The sequence below is a fragment of the Thalassophryne amazonica genome, chromosome 20 (genome assembly GCF_902500255.1).
Source record: "Thalassophryne amazonica chromosome 20, fThaAma1.1, whole genome shotgun sequence".
NCBI classification, from domain to species: domain Eukaryota; kingdom Metazoa; phylum Chordata; class Actinopteri; order Batrachoidiformes; family Batrachoididae; genus Thalassophryne; species Thalassophryne amazonica.
The window spans coordinates 26,265,345-26,280,592 of record NC_047122.1 but is presented as its reverse complement, the minus strand read 5'-3'; the positions used below and the strand labels follow the sequence as shown (position 1 = coordinate 26,280,592).

The following is a 15,248-nucleotide window of genomic DNA, read 5'->3' as shown; positions in this document are numbered from 1 at the left end:
CAAAAATAGACACTCCAGCACAGTTCCGCAGCTGTGCGCTGTGCGCCAGGCTGCTGTCCACCTCTAATGCACCAGACCAGATAGAAACGAACCAAGGGTTCCTGGAGAGCCGCCTCTGTGCTCCTTGCTGGCTCTGCGGCTCCCTGGCTTTTCTTCTGCGGCTTTAAACACACAAAACTTTATGTTTGTCCATTTATTTCTGCAAAATCGCTTTTTTGCGCGTGCGCTGCTGTTGTTAATTCATGGACAGCTGCCTCTGTGCTCTAAGTGGCTTCCTTTCCATTCCCTATAAACATCATTTTTACACCGTGACTCCACTTTTAACTTTGTGTTTGTCCATTTTTTTCTGCAAAAGCACTCTTTGGCACTGTTCTGCATACAGAATGAGGTGGCCATGTTAATTATATACACCTGTGGATCATTAAAAAAAATATATATATATATGTGGTGATGACATGCCGGGGCCTCAGGGAATGGTGCCCCCACCTGGTCACTTGGATCTCTGTGGGGCAGCTGCTGCTGGTGACTCTGTTATTCAAACTCATGTTCATCGATTTTACTGTGTAATCTTGCAGGACTGACCTCATGACACTAATGTGGTGCTTGAAGGCCGATCTGTGTGTTGACCTTTGAACTTTTAGAGGTGAAGATTTTTCTAATAGAAGCTAAAAATGCTACATGTGGAAACACTCTGACAAAGATCCGTGAACACTATGACAAGTGATCCCCAAAAACATAAATATAAAGAAATGAAGGAAAACATAAAAGCAGGAGAAAGACGACCTGACACAGATGTGGCACCACCTCTTAAAGGAACAAAATCACTTTATACCAAACCGGTTCACGTGGACTCAGATTCAAGAGGTTCAGGATCAGTTTCTGCAGGTCACAGGGTCATGATTTTGTCCCTGTGGTTTAACCTTACAAGCTGCATCATCAAGGGGGCAGAGCCTGTGTGTGTGTGGGTTGGGTGTGTCTGTGTGTGTGCATCTCAAACAGGTTCCAGAAATCACAGACATTATAAACAACTTTTGAGGAATTCAGGTGGCTAGTTTGGGTAATGATCCTACAGAGACCCTGGACAGCAATAAGAAGGAGTCGGGGTGTCTTCAGGAACAGTTTGGCCTGAATGGATTAACCTGGGTGGAGCCTGTTTAAGGGTTGACTAATATATGTATTGTACGACTGAGATGATGATTATTAAAAAAGAAACAAAAATAAATAAATAAATAAAATAAAAACAAATATTCAGTGCTTGTGCAGGTCTGCACCCAGGCGCCGCCCCCTAAACACAGACCTTATGGCCCAGTCACACGACACACGACTGCGCTGGCATTGTTTAACCTTCGCGCAACCTTTCAGTGCGAGGTGGACATGTCCCAGCTTATCCTTCTGGCACTCCAAAACGGAGGTGTTCTTTGTCTCGCTTGCTGTCGTGACGCGCGAAGCGTCCGCTCCTTTCCATGACAAAACCTCCTGTAACAGTGGAATGTGCCGTTCCTTTCCAAACTGGACGCTGTGTTTTATCCGGGACGTCGTCTAGACTAGCACAGGAATTATGAAAAGACGTGGACATCAGCACTTTTTCGGCAAATTGAGACAGACGTGCGGTGCCGCAACGCGCAAAGCAACGCTGTGATGAAGCGTCACAGAACATGTTCTGGCATGTCCAGGGACATCCACAATTTCTTGGATAATTACTCGACTGAAAAACCACCGACAGCTGTCTGAACGCCATCTCAAAGCCGTCCTGTGAGACCAAAACAGAGGTGGTTTTGTGTTGGTCCAGCAGCGAATCCATCATGATGCGTGAAGAAAATGGGTGATGTCCAGCTCTTGTGATAACCAGAGAAAGTGCACACAATGGTCACGGATCCACAGAGCGATCCGTTTAGAAATGAAATGGTCGTTCAGCCTGTCGATGGCAGCTGGAGCGCGACGCGCCCCACAGCTACTGTGGGCCATCCTTAAAGCGACAGTAACATCCCTTAATGTCTTTGATGTTGTGTGTTGGGGGGTGTGGCTGGATGTTTTGGTGTTCTTTTCTTTTCTTTGCTCTCCAGGTGGCATGAGGGCTGATTTGTCTGTGAAGAAGGTGCTGGCTGAAGAGTCTTCACCCTCATCAACATACATGGAAAGCACCTGTGATCGGTGCTCACGTGCAACCTGGACGACTTGCAGCTGAAGCAGATAATTGGATGGCGTTCTGCATTTAAGTCATGTGTGATTCAAGCAGAACTGCCGGGAAATCGACCTTGGGGTGAGGACACATGCTGTCAGCACACACGAAAGGTAATTAAGTGTTTAGGTACTTGTTGATAGTAACTTGGTGTTTTGTTACACAGTATACTGGAATTGTAAAGAGAATTGCGCAGTTTGCTTCTCACTGCTGTGGCGTGAAGGATAAGTGATCCTCCACTTGTTGTGAGAAGCTGCTCATTTGCATAAAGTAAAAAAAAAGAAGGGACACTGACCTGAGTGTGTTGCTGGCAGCGTGTGTTTATTGGAAGATATAGTTGTATCTGTTGACTTACCTCACCGTCTCTTTGCTTCACAGAGAATCAGTTTGTCGTGTCCACCTGGGGGGTGTTTGGCGGTGGTAGGAAGTCCAGGAGCGCCGGCTTTAATCCTTGCGGGCGCTGGAGAGCGAGCCGCGGATCACTCCACCAGAGGGACGTTGTTTTTTTTATGTTTTTACACTTTTTAACACAGGTGTATAATAAATAGTTTTTGTTTGGAACCGCTTTCTGGTTATTTTTAGCGCTGGGTCCTGTCTGACGCAGGTTCGCTCCTCAATCCGCGTCGACACATAACAGAATTTCCCGGCCATTCCATAATGGACCCAGCGGCAGAAGCGGTTCCTTTTGCCGAATAGATTCAAGAACACTTGGAGAAAATATGGGAGCAATTACAGCACCTCGCAAATCAAATTAAACAAACAGACGCCCGTGTTACGGAGCTTGCAGCTCAAGCCGTTCCGCTTCCTGCAGCGCCAGCTGCGGCATCATCGATACCAGGGCAGATAACTCCGTCACCCAGAGATTCGGTGTTTGAACCGATCATTTGTCATCCGGAGCCCTATGCGGGAGACGTCGAAGCTTGTGCTTCGTTTCTGATGCAATGTTCTCTGGTTTTTGCTCAGCGACCGGCTTCCTTCTCTTCTGATGGAAGCCGTGTTTCGTATGTGACAAATTTGCTCCGAGGTGACGCCTTAGCTTGGGTCACAGCGTTGTGGAGTAACAACTCGCCATTGTTAGGGTCCTTTAAGGATTTCTCCCGGGAGTTCCGACTGGTTTTTGACCATTCGGTGAAAACGAATACCGTTGCTCAACGGTTGCTGAATCTCAGGCAGGGGAGGCGGAGTGCGGCGGAGTATTCCGTGGACTTCCGGATTTTTTCTGCTCAGTCAGGTTGGAATGCCGCAGCATTACGGGGCGTGTTTGTAGACGGGTTAAATGAGTCATTAAAAGACGAGCTGGCGGTCCGTGATGAGCCAAACGATTTAGACGAGCTAATATCGTTGGTGATTCGTCTAGATGATCGGATGAAGGAGCGTGGACGCGAGAGAGGACGCCCATCAGAGCATTTTTTTTTGTCTCGGGGCTTTCCCCGACACAAAGCTGGGCCGCCTCTTCTTCGCCCCACTGAGGCTCCTCCGACGGGACCTCCGGCTCCTCCTATTGACGAGCCCATGCAGCTCGGACGAGTCGAGATTCCTGTATTGACCCGACACGTAAGCGTCAAGAGAAATAACGGTGACGTAACTCCAAGTGTTCTTGGACAGGCAAAAGAACCCACATAAAAAGAAAAAAAAAATTTTTAGCACACGTAAATGTTTTGTTTTCTTTGATCAGGGGTTATACTTGTTTGGGGAGGTAGGGGCGTATCTGGTGGAGTGATAGGCGGTTGGAAGCCCGCCTGGGCTCACTTACCTGTCAATTTTGTATGTGTTTTTAGGTATTTTCTGTTTGGGTTGTTGGGTCGTTTTTGTTTTGTTGTTTTTATTTCTCTACATTCCTAACCCCACCCTCACTTGCCCTTAGACCGCTTGTCTTGTGGGTTGTGGGGTGGTGCAGGTTGGTCACGCTGAGCATTCTCAGAAGACCTCTGCACCTAGGGGGGGGGGGGGGGGTGTTAGAGGCGTTCTTTTTGGTTTGGTTAAGGCCCGGTTCCACTCCAGCCTCGGTGAGCCGTTGGACAAATCGTCATTGGTGTTGCCGGGGTGTGGTGCAGCGGAGACTTACCTCAGTCGGAGGGGTGGGCCGATCTGTTGCCGTTCGCCATTTCGGTAGTTCCACCCCTCCCGAGAGGCTGGGGTATGGTCGAGTTGGGGCACCGGACGTATTTCCGGTTCTCTGCTGCGCCTTGGGGTTGGAGCTGGGTTAGTTTTTTTTTCTGTTCCCTTCTCCGGCTTGATATTTTGAGCCGTTCGCCAAAATTGAGCCGTCGAAGGCTCTGGGAGGGGCCTGGGGTCTTTCGAGGTGCCGGGGAGGGTAACAGGGTTTGCAGTCGTTTTATATTCCCCCGGGGTTGTTTTTGGTGGTGCTCCGGGGGTTGTTTGATTTTGTTCTGTTTCCTTCCGGGTTCCACCTCCAGGGTTGATGGGACGGTCCTCTGGGGGGGAATTGGCTTGGGGCCAACTGGCCAAGTGTGACCGGGTCTGGGGTTCCGGGGTTGTGGGGAGGGTACCTCCTGGGGTTGATGGTATGGTCCCCTGGGGGGCGCCGTTTTGCTCCGTGTATACCTGGGGACCTGTGTGGGATCATGGTTCTGGCTGTTCCTCCTGGAACTGGCGATGAAGGCCTTCTGGGGGGGGTTGGACTCTGCAGGTCATTCTGGGGGGGGTTTGTTATTTTTCTTTTATGCATTTCTGTTTGTATTGTGTTTGTGGGGCTGTGTTGGGTTTTGGCGTTTGGGAGTTTTTCTTTTCTTCCCGGGGTTTGATGGGACGGTCCCCTGGGGAGGTTTTGGGGGGGGGGGGTTGTGTTTTTTCCTGTGTGTTGGGTTGTACTGGGGAATGTTTTGGGGCTTTTGTTGATGCCAGCCGGCCTTCCAGCTGCAGTGCCTGTCCTGCTGTCTGTGGTGGACCTTGGGAGCGTGGTGCTGTCTACTTCCTGACGTGGACCCTGGAGGGAGGTGCTGTTCTCGGGTCTGGTCTGTTCGGTCGCCGGGAGGCTTCCCGTTGATGGGGGGGTACTGTTGTGTGTTGGGGGGTGTGGCTGGATGTTTTGGTGTTCTTTTCTTTTCTTTGCTCTCCAGGTGGCATGAGGGCTGATTTGTCTGTGAAGAAGGTGCTGGCTGAAGAGTCTTCACCCTCATCAACATACATGGAAAGCACCTGTGATCGGTGCTCACGTGCAACCTGGACGACTTGCAGCTGAAGCAGATAATTGGATGGCGTTCTGCATTTAGTCATGTGTGATTCAAGCAGAACTGCCGGGAAATCGACCTTGTGACGTTCGTTGTGAGACGCTGAGGACCGCGGCCTGGGTTTGACACATCGAGCCCGTGAAGCAGGGAGGGGTGAGGACACATGCTGTCAGCACACACGAAAGGTAATTAAGTGTTTAGGTACTTGTTGATAGTAACTTGGTGTTTTGTTACACAGTATACTGGAATTGTAAGAGAATTGCGCAGTTTGCTTCTCACTGCTGTGGCGTGAAGGATAAGTGATCCTCCACTTGTTGTGAGAAGCTGCTCATTTGCATAAAGTAAAAAAAAAAGAAGGGACACTGACCTGAGTGTGTGCTGACAGCATGTGTTTATTGGAAGATATAGTTGTATCTGTTGACTTACCTCACCGTCTCTTTGCTTCACAGAGAATCAGTTTGTCGTGTCCACCTGGGGGGTGTTTGGCGGTGGTAGGAAGTCCAGGAGCGCCGGCTTTAATCCTTGCGGGCGCTGGAGAGCGAGCCGCGGATCACTCCACCAGAGGGACGTTGTTTTTTTTATGTTTTTACACTTTTTAACACAGGTGTATAATAAATAGTTTTTGTTTGGAACCGCTTTCTGGTTATTTTTAGCGCTGGGTCCTGTCTGACGCAGGTTCGCTCCTCAATCCGCGTCGACACATAACATTTGAAGCCCATAAAATTTTCACCAAAAACCACCTGAATTTCTCGAATGGTGTCCACATGGATGTGCCTCACAGTTTCTAAAAAAAATTTGATCAAGCAAAGCAGCAGTCTCTCAGCCATTTCCCTGACAATGAAAATCCGCCGAGGGGGCGGACCACTCCTCACTCAAAGCCTGCTCACAGGCGAATGACGCAACCGACAGGCGTGAAAAAAATCACGCATGCGCATGAAGGTTCAAGGTTGGCTCACGCAAGCACACGTGATTCAAATCCATATGTTTTTTTTTTTTTTTTTAAATAAGGTCGGATACTTTTCTAATAGACCTCGTATATATATACAGTGATGCCGGTAACACGTTACTCTAATCTGACCACTTTTTTTTTTATGCGTTAATCTTTCCAAATCAGTAATCAGATTAAAGTTACTTCTCCAAGTCACTGTGCATTACTATTATTTTTGCATTGTGGGTCGATAGCAGGATTAAACTTGGTCCGTGGGCAGGGGATCTGGGTTTGACTGAACTGCCCACTTTAAGCGAGCTGTGAGCTTTTCATCCGCGGCTTTTTGCAGCAGCTATGACTCATCCTCACCTCTTAAAGCACGGTGACAACAGCACACCTGAGCTTTACAAAGAAATTTTTATGCTTTTTTCTCCTTTATTTAGAATTCTGAGCTGAGTTCTGGCTCTTGATGTGTATTGGACAAGATTTTTTATTTTTTTTTGAGCAGTGCAAATATAACTTGTGTGGCATCTTATTGCATGTAAATAGCCAAAAAAACAAACAAACAAACAAACAAAAAAAAAAAATGCCTGAAGCATTTCTTGCATTTTAATGTGAATTATTGTATATAACATTATTTATTCAACATGTTTACGTTTTTTTTATTTATTTATATTTGCATTATAAGTTATAAAATGGTTTGTTAAACATGTTTCTGGTTTTCACAGTATGAAAAAAACTAACTTTTTCTGATTCAAATTTTAAGATTTGGGGTGAATTTAGGTTTAATGTTTTAATGCTGTACAGTGAGGAAAATAAGTATTTGAACACCCTGCGGTTTTGCAAGTTCTCCTACTTAGAAATCATGGAGGGGTCTGAAATTTTCATCTTAGCTGGATGTCCACTGTGAGAGACATAATCTAAAAAAAACAAAAATCCGGAAATCATATTGTATGATTTTTTAATCATTTATTTGTATGTTACTGCTGCAAATAAGTATTTGAACACCTATCAATCAGCAAGAATTCTGGCTGTCACAGACCTGTTAATTTTTCTGTAATTATTCTGCACTCTTTACTTGTATTAATTGCACCTGTTTGAACTTGTTACCTGCATAAAAAACACTTGTTCACACACTCAGCTGTCTAAAGCCCCATTTACACATAGACGGTAAGAGCTCCCGGAAGCGTTGAGGAAGAGTTTTTGGCTCCTCCTCCATTGTTAATGCTGGTGCTAGGGGGCGTAGCTTAGTTCCGGCTTCACCGGGAATGGTCGAAAAAATTATTCAACATGTCAAATAATTCCGGGAGCACTCCCGGAGAATTTACGTGATGACAGAGACAACGCGAACAACGGCGTTTGATACTTTTTAATCACCGTTTCATCCTGTCCCTTCCTGTAGTGCCGCAGTTTACACCGCCGTTATTCGGCGGCCGGCGTTGTATCCCTAATCAACGGTGTATAAAATGGAGATAGAGCCCACATCGGCATACACAACAGCGTTTTAACCGGTGACAGAGGCAGACAAAACGGCGGTGCTAGCGGACAGTACGCCGTTCTAAACGCCACCTCCCGGTTAAAACGGCGCTCCAAACGGCCGATAGGGGGCGGTCAGTATAAAAACGCTAGCACGCTGCATTCAGGCCTCTCACTCACGTCCAGCTCCAGATATTTTTGCAGAGAAGCTCCAGTATGCCTCCTAAAAGAAAGTTGGCAGCGGCAAGGACTTAGGCAAGAAGAAGGAAACCAAGAGGTCTGGTTCAGAAGCAAAGGGGAGGCCTGTGGTGGAGACGGAGGAACACGCTGAGGAGGGGGAAAGGAAGGAGAAGAAAAGGCTGAGGATGATCTCCCTCCCCCTGCAGTGACAGAGGCATGTATTCCTGCTGCTTCAGCCTATTATACTCTGGGGGCAGTGCCTATATACAAATGATCCTGCAGTAACGCAGGATTTGCCTGGATAAAAACCTGGGTATTAACCAGCGGTACACAGGGCATTATCGGTGGCAGCAGAACACCGCCGTTCTCACGCGTGTCTTAACCTGCGATTATAAAGGATAGAACTGGGTATTAACCCCTGTTGCCTGATGTGTGCCAGATGCTACGGCGTCAAAACGCCACTTTATTCGGTGGAGTTAGCGGCGTTTTATCCGCCTATTTGCGGATGGTACGGCGGTCAAAACGCCAGCGAAATGCTCCACCCCTTTCCACCGCGAAAACAGCCGGAACTACCTCAAACTTCGGTCTATGTACTACCCGCAGACAAAACCGTCTATGTGTAAACGGGGCTTAAGGACACGAGGGACAAAACTGTAGACCTGCACAAGGCTGGGATGGACTACAAGACAACAGGCAAGCAGCTTGGTAGAAGACAACAACTGTTATGATTATTTATTAGAAAGTGGAAGAAATACAAGATGACTGTCAATATCCCTCGGTCTGGTATTCCATGCAAGATCACTTTGTGAGGTAAGGATGATTCTGAGAAAGCTCAGAACTACACAGGAGGACCTGGTCAGTGACTTGAAGAGAGTTGGGACCACAGTCACAACGATTACATTAGTAACACATGATGCTGTCATGGTTTAAAATCCTGCAGGGCAGCAAGGTCCCCCTGCTCAAGCCAGCACATGTCCAGGCCTGTTTGAAGTTCACCAGTGACCATCTGGATGATCCAGAGGAGGCATGGGAGAAGGTCATATGGTCAGATGAGACCAGAATAGAGCTTTTTGGAATCAACTCCACTTACCATGTTTAGAGGATGAGAACAACCCCAAGAAAATCATCCCAACCATGAAGCATGGGGGTGGAAACATCATACTCTGGGGGTGCTCTTCTGCAAAGGGGACAGGGCGACTGCAACGTATTGAAGGGAGGATGGATGGGGTCATGTATTGTGAGTGTTTAACAAACAACCTCCTTCCCTCAGTAAGAGCATTGAAGATGGGTCATAGCTGGGTCTTCCAGCATGACAATGACCCCAAACACACAGCCAGAGCAACTAGGAGGGGCTCCGTAAGAAGCATTTCAAGGTCCTGGAGTGGCCTGGCCAGTCTCCAGACCTGAACTCAATATAAAATCTTTGGAGGGAGCTGAAACTCCAAACCTGAAAGATCTAGAGAAGATCTGTACGGAGGAGTGGACCAAAATCACTGCTGCAGTGTGTGAAAACCTGGTGAAAAACTACAGGAAACATTTGACCTCTGTAACTGCAAACAAAGGCTACTGTACCAAATATTAACATTGATTTTCACAGGTGTTCAAATACTTATTTGCATCAGTAACATACAAATAAATTATTAAAAAATCATACATTGTGATTTCCAGATTTTTTTTTTTTAGATTATGTCTCTCACAGTGGACATGCAGCTAAGATGAAAATTCCAGACCCCTCCATGATTTCTAAGTGGGAGAACTTGCAAAACTGCAGGGTGTTCAAATACTTATTTTCCTCACTGTATATCAGAATGAAAGAAAAAAAAAAAAACTGTAAAGTCAAATGGGTGAGGTTGTGCTGAAAAAACAAGGCCAGGTAAATAGTTTTGTAAGGTAAATTATGAAGGTAAAACCAAAAGTAGTCAAAATGCCCAAATATACCCAGGACTCTAGAGGGTTAACTGTGGAAGGAGCTCTGAAGACAAAGGTGTAATAAACACAGCACCCCATTTTTATTGTTTCAGGAACTTTAATTAAAAAAAAAAATTCTCACAATATTATTGGAAAACCACTTTTTTATGGAAATGCTTCCCCCTCTCCTCAAAGATTTGCTTAAGAAAGAAAAATGCTTAAAGGGGGGGGGTCTGGGGGGTTGGAGCCCCCCAGAAGCTGGAAGGTTTTTGCCATACTAATGCTCCCCTGAAGCATTTACTCAAAATAAGTCTGAAGAACCTAAATGACATGATGAGATGACGATGAGTTTTGCTCGTTCATGTCTGCGACATACGCATATTAGGGTGATTCTTAGACTATGGGCACTTATGTCCTTTGATCATATTGTATGAAAAACAGAAAAAAGAAATGGAGAAAGGAAATTTCACACTTGTATAGTTATCTTTACAATGAAAGTGTGTTAAGAAATTTGTTCTAGTAGTCTATGATGACTTTTTCACCTTTTTTCAGCATCATTATATGCAAATATTGCCGTTTTGTGCTTGTCCCACACCCAGACTTTTGATCTTCAATGATAAAAATGAATGGTAAAGAAACGTTTTTTCTAATGTTTTAAAATGTCTCTGAATAAAATATCAGTAAAATAATCAAAACATAATTGGGGTATTCAATTTCATACAACTGTTGTGATTTTTTTAAACAAAATGTAGTTGTCCCACACTATTGCCGTAATTTCCACCACAACACTGTAATGTCCCTTTAAAGTTTAAACAGTTTGTATGAAAGATTGTTTGGGTAGTTTCTATGGAGATAAACAGTGACATCAGAGCACATGTATATAGCGCCAAATCACAACAAACAGTTGCCCAAAGGCGCTTTATATTGTAAGGCAATGGTGTGGTGGAAATTACATTTACAAGGCCAATAGTTCCCGTAGTTAAAGAATCACCCATTAATAAAAACCTGAATAGTTTCTCAGTCCTCGAGAAAAATGGGTGGAGCTTAAGCTACCACTATATCACCAGATTCAACCAATGTGCTGATTGTACAAAGAAGTGACACAAGAGACGTTTGATGTTTTTACTTTGTCACTTTTATTTTTGGAGAATGACTTTCTGATGACAAATGGGGGCTTTATGGTCAGAATATCATCTTTCGGCCTTCACCTTGAGCACAGAATTCTGTGAAAAAAAAAAACAGTTAAAAAAATTAAACAACAAGAAAAGCCTAAACAGTTTCTCAGTCCTCGAGAAAAATGGGTGGAGCTTAATCTATATGACTGGTTCAAACTTAAAGCTGAGGCACCTTTACTGGGGTCGTAGTGATAGTCTGGGTCTCCAGAGAAGCCGACACAGGCCGCTTGCTTCCTGAAAGTTGCAGGTCCTCCTCCTTCACAGACGCCTTTTTCGCTGCAAACAAACAAACAAAGAAAAAGCTTCAAGAATTGATTAATTAATGCAGTCAGACTCGCTTTATTCCCCTTCTCAGTCATTTGACCATACCCAAGAAGGGAAACTTATCTCCGACGGTTGTTGGAAAACAAAACATCTTCTGGTAGTTGTGGACGTGGAGGATGGTGATATCACTGCTGATGAGCAAACAGTCACGGCAGGTCAGCAGCAGCTGGAAAACCATTTTTTGCTTTACTCCTGTTGCAAAGTCAAAGTGAAACTTTAAAATGTGACTCTGTAACAGCAGGAAAACTGTCAAACAGCAACAACCTGTGTGCCAGCTGAGTCAAACTACAAAGCAACAGTTAATGTCTAAAAAAATGACATCAAAATACAAGATGAAACACAGGATGTTAATCCTGATAACGATCCAGAAGCAGGTGTGAAACCAGGAAGTGTTACTGTGACCTGGGAAAAAAGAATACTGTGGCTGAAACTGAAAGAAAGTGAGGAGAAATGAATATTCTTGCTGTTGTGTCCATCTCTACCCCCGTATCCATCGACATCCTCTTCTCTTTGTGGACCATCAGATTTGTCCACAGTGAGCAGGAAATGAAGGTCTCTCCTCTCTTGTGCAACATGTGGACCTGGTTTTCTCTGATAACAGCAAAGGACCAACTGCACACATATATGTACATCATATAGGAGAGGATATCTCTACTGTTCTAGACTAACATGACCCCAATGAACAACTTGGGAGATGAGCCAAAATCTCTTTCAAAATGCCTGAAAATGGCCACGCTGTTTTTCAACCCTAGTGCTACTTCAAATACAGCTGTATGTTCTAAACTGCAACAGATATAGATTTTCCAAGGTATTCAAAATGTTCAGAATGACCAGTACATGTTTGGGAGTGTCATAGAAAAGTGTCAAATTTCTACTTTGATATTTACTGCAATAATCAAACGCGGCCAAATCTAGAACATTTTACTGTTTTTCCCGTCTACACATCAGGTTGCAACATATAATGTGGTAACTTACATGTTAGCATCACGATATCACTGTTGATGGTTCCGCTGAATTTTAATCCAGAGCACTTTGCATTGCTTAAAGACAAAGACAGACGAAGGTCAGTTGATGTTCTGAAACATTCACAAAACCAGATGGTAAATCAAATGTGTGGAGGAATAAACTGTGATCAAATCATCATAATCATAACGAGGTGAATTCCATTATGGTGTTGGAAAGTAGGCATACATTTAGGTAACTCCACTGCATTGTTCAATTTTTTCCTTGTCTGGAATCCCGGCTTCATTTCCACTTTCTGATCACATGCAAAAGTCAAAGTCTAAAAGTAAGTCAAAATGAGACAGAGTAACTTCACCACTTGCTAAGTATATATATACTTCACCACTTTTTCCTGTGGTGCTGCACCGCGCCGGCTGCGTCCCGACGCGCGGACCCGTCCACACGTCTTTCATTAAAAAAATCTCCTTTAACAGTGGAATATCCGGATAAAATGCTGAAACCGACTTCTTCTGAAACTTCTCTGTTCTCTCACGACATCCTGGATCAATAGAGCCTGAAATGTGGAGGTTTTCAGCTTGAAACAGGCTGACGACGGCGCCTGGGACCGCTGTGCGACGTCCCGCTCCGTGGGAAGTCCTTAAAGCGACAGTATCACCTCAAAATCTCTCATCAGCCGTTAAAATTTTCACCGAAAACCAGCTTAATTTTTCGAACCGTGTCCACTTTGATGTGCCTCACAAGTTTAGAAAAAATTTTGATCAAACAAAGCGCCAGTCTCTCAGCAACTTCTCAGACAAAGGAATTCCGACGAGGGGCTGGACGACTCCTCCCACAAGGAGTGCTCACAGGTGAATGACATTACAGACAGGCGTGGAAAAACTCACGCATGCGCACGAGGGTTCAAGCATGTCTGACGTAAAAACATATGAATGAAATCCATATAGTTTTCGAAAAAAATAAAAAGGACCTATACTTTATTGACAGCCCTCGTATATATATATATATATATATATATATATATATATATATATATATATATATATTTTTTTTTTTTCCCAAATTATTTTCATTTATATATTGCCAAATCACAACAAAGTTGTGATTTCGCAACCCTCAAGGCGCTTCACACAACTAAGGTTTAAACTTACCAATCCCCAGAGCAAGCACACAGGCGATAGTGGTAAGGAAAAACTCCCTAACATGATTTGAGGAAGAAACCTCAAGCAGACCAGACTGAAAGGGGTGAACCTCTGCTTGGCCCATGCTACCGACATGATTTACAAAACAATTTACAACACAAATATACAAGAAATGTTGCCGGTGCACAGGACAGGAGGGTTACAGAAACATACACCACACCCATCTCTGAATGGAGCCGCACCTCAAACAGAGAGAAAAATCCAAATTGGGACAGACAGAAAGACAACAAAAACAGTATAATTTGACAGCATTAAGCACCGAGAAAGACAAAAGAAATACTAAGGTGATTGCCGGCCACTAGCCCGAACCTTCCCTGAAAGACCTAGAATTTTGATAAAGTTGAGGCTGCGGCCCACTCCATTTCCTAATAAAATGATGGTCTAGTGGTTAAGACCAGTTATTGGGCTTAAGACCAGAGGATTCTCGGTTCAAATGAAAGTCACTAAGGGCCCTTGGACGAGGTCCTTAATCCCCTACTTGCTCCCAGTGTGCAGCAGGCGCCTTGCATGGCAACAGCCTGACATTGGGTGAATGTGAGGCATTGATGTGTAAAGCGCTTTGAGCATCAGATGGAAAAGCGCTATATGAATGCAGTCCATTTACCATTCAACATCCTAAACTTGTAAGAGCTCTTTATGTTAAAGAGAGGGAGCAAATGGACATAACTAAACGAGGCTGCAATTTTTTAGAGTGTAGAAGTTGATTTGGTTTAATGACAATAAAATGTGACCTAATGGAAAAAAAGACATATTAAAATAGACTGGACAGGATGGATGGAGAGACGAATAAAGCTGCTTGTACTCTGCCTTAGTCTTTAAACCTTGATGGTAAGATTTAAATGTGATCATACACACATAGGTGTGTTCTGATCACTAAATGCTTCTACTGTGCAAGTGAGGTGATGGGAGGTGATGCTCTCATGGTTAAAGTGTTGGGCTTGAGAACAGAGGGTCCTCGGTTCAAATCCCAGCCTGACCAGAAAATCACAACAGGCCCTTGGGCAAGGTCCTAGTTGCTCCTGGTGTGTATTGGGGTGAATGTGAGGCATTCGTGTGTAAAGCGCTTTGAGTGTCTGATGCAGATGGAAAAGCAGTATATAAATGCAGTCCATTTACCATTTACTGTGTGAGTCAAGAATAAAATGTTCTTTTCAGTTCCTTTGTGATTAGATAACTCGGAGAGAGTTTCTTGTTTCAACACACTCACAATTTGTTCTCTTCAAGAACTTGTAGTACGTCTGCATTGTCGGGTGTTAGAACCATTTTGAGCCTGGTCATTTCGAGTGCCTTCAATATGGATTTGAATGGTTCATGATCAGTGAATCCTTCGATGAAATACCATGTACCACTGAGCTGGACACACAAATGCAAACACACAGTTAATACATCATCTGTAAAGCTCTTTTCACAATGGGGCCACCTTTGAGTTGTGTCTTGCAGCGTACTGACTATGTCAAGATAAGCAGCTCTATGTGGAGTTTAAGCAGCTCTCTGCAGAGTTTTTGCTCCCCTACACATCACAGAAGTATGCTGATGGCTACATGAGGTTGACACAAAAAAAAAATTAAACATGTTTAATTTTTTTCATCGTAGAGCACTGGACACAGAAAGTACCATATTTTCCGCACCATAAGGCGCACCTAAAAGCCTTAAATTTTCATAAAAAATGGCCGTGCGCCCTATAATCCGGTGCATCTTATGTGCGCACTGAATTCCAAAATCTGT

General features: G+C 44.5%; 1 protein-coding gene and 1 long non-coding RNA gene across 3 annotated transcripts in view; one reads left to right on the top strand and one right to left on the bottom strand.

The window, feature by feature from the left end:
- Positions 1–15,248, top strand: part of LOC117501844 — a 197,568-nt gene that overhangs the window by 69,465 nt on the left and 112,855 nt on the right. The window lies entirely within an intron of this gene.
- The window catches only part of LOC117501842 (saxitoxin and tetrodotoxin-binding protein 1-like), a 338,634-nt gene that overhangs the window by 289,608 nt on the left and 33,778 nt on the right, over positions 1–15,248 (bottom strand). For both annotated transcript variants that reach the window (XM_034160807.1, XM_034160808.1), the window contains exon 2: positions 14,731–14,876. In XM_034160807.1, the coding sequence (XP_034016698.1) occupies positions 14,731–14,876 (146 nt within the window). The remainder of the gene's footprint in view (positions 1–14,730; positions 14,877–15,248) is intronic.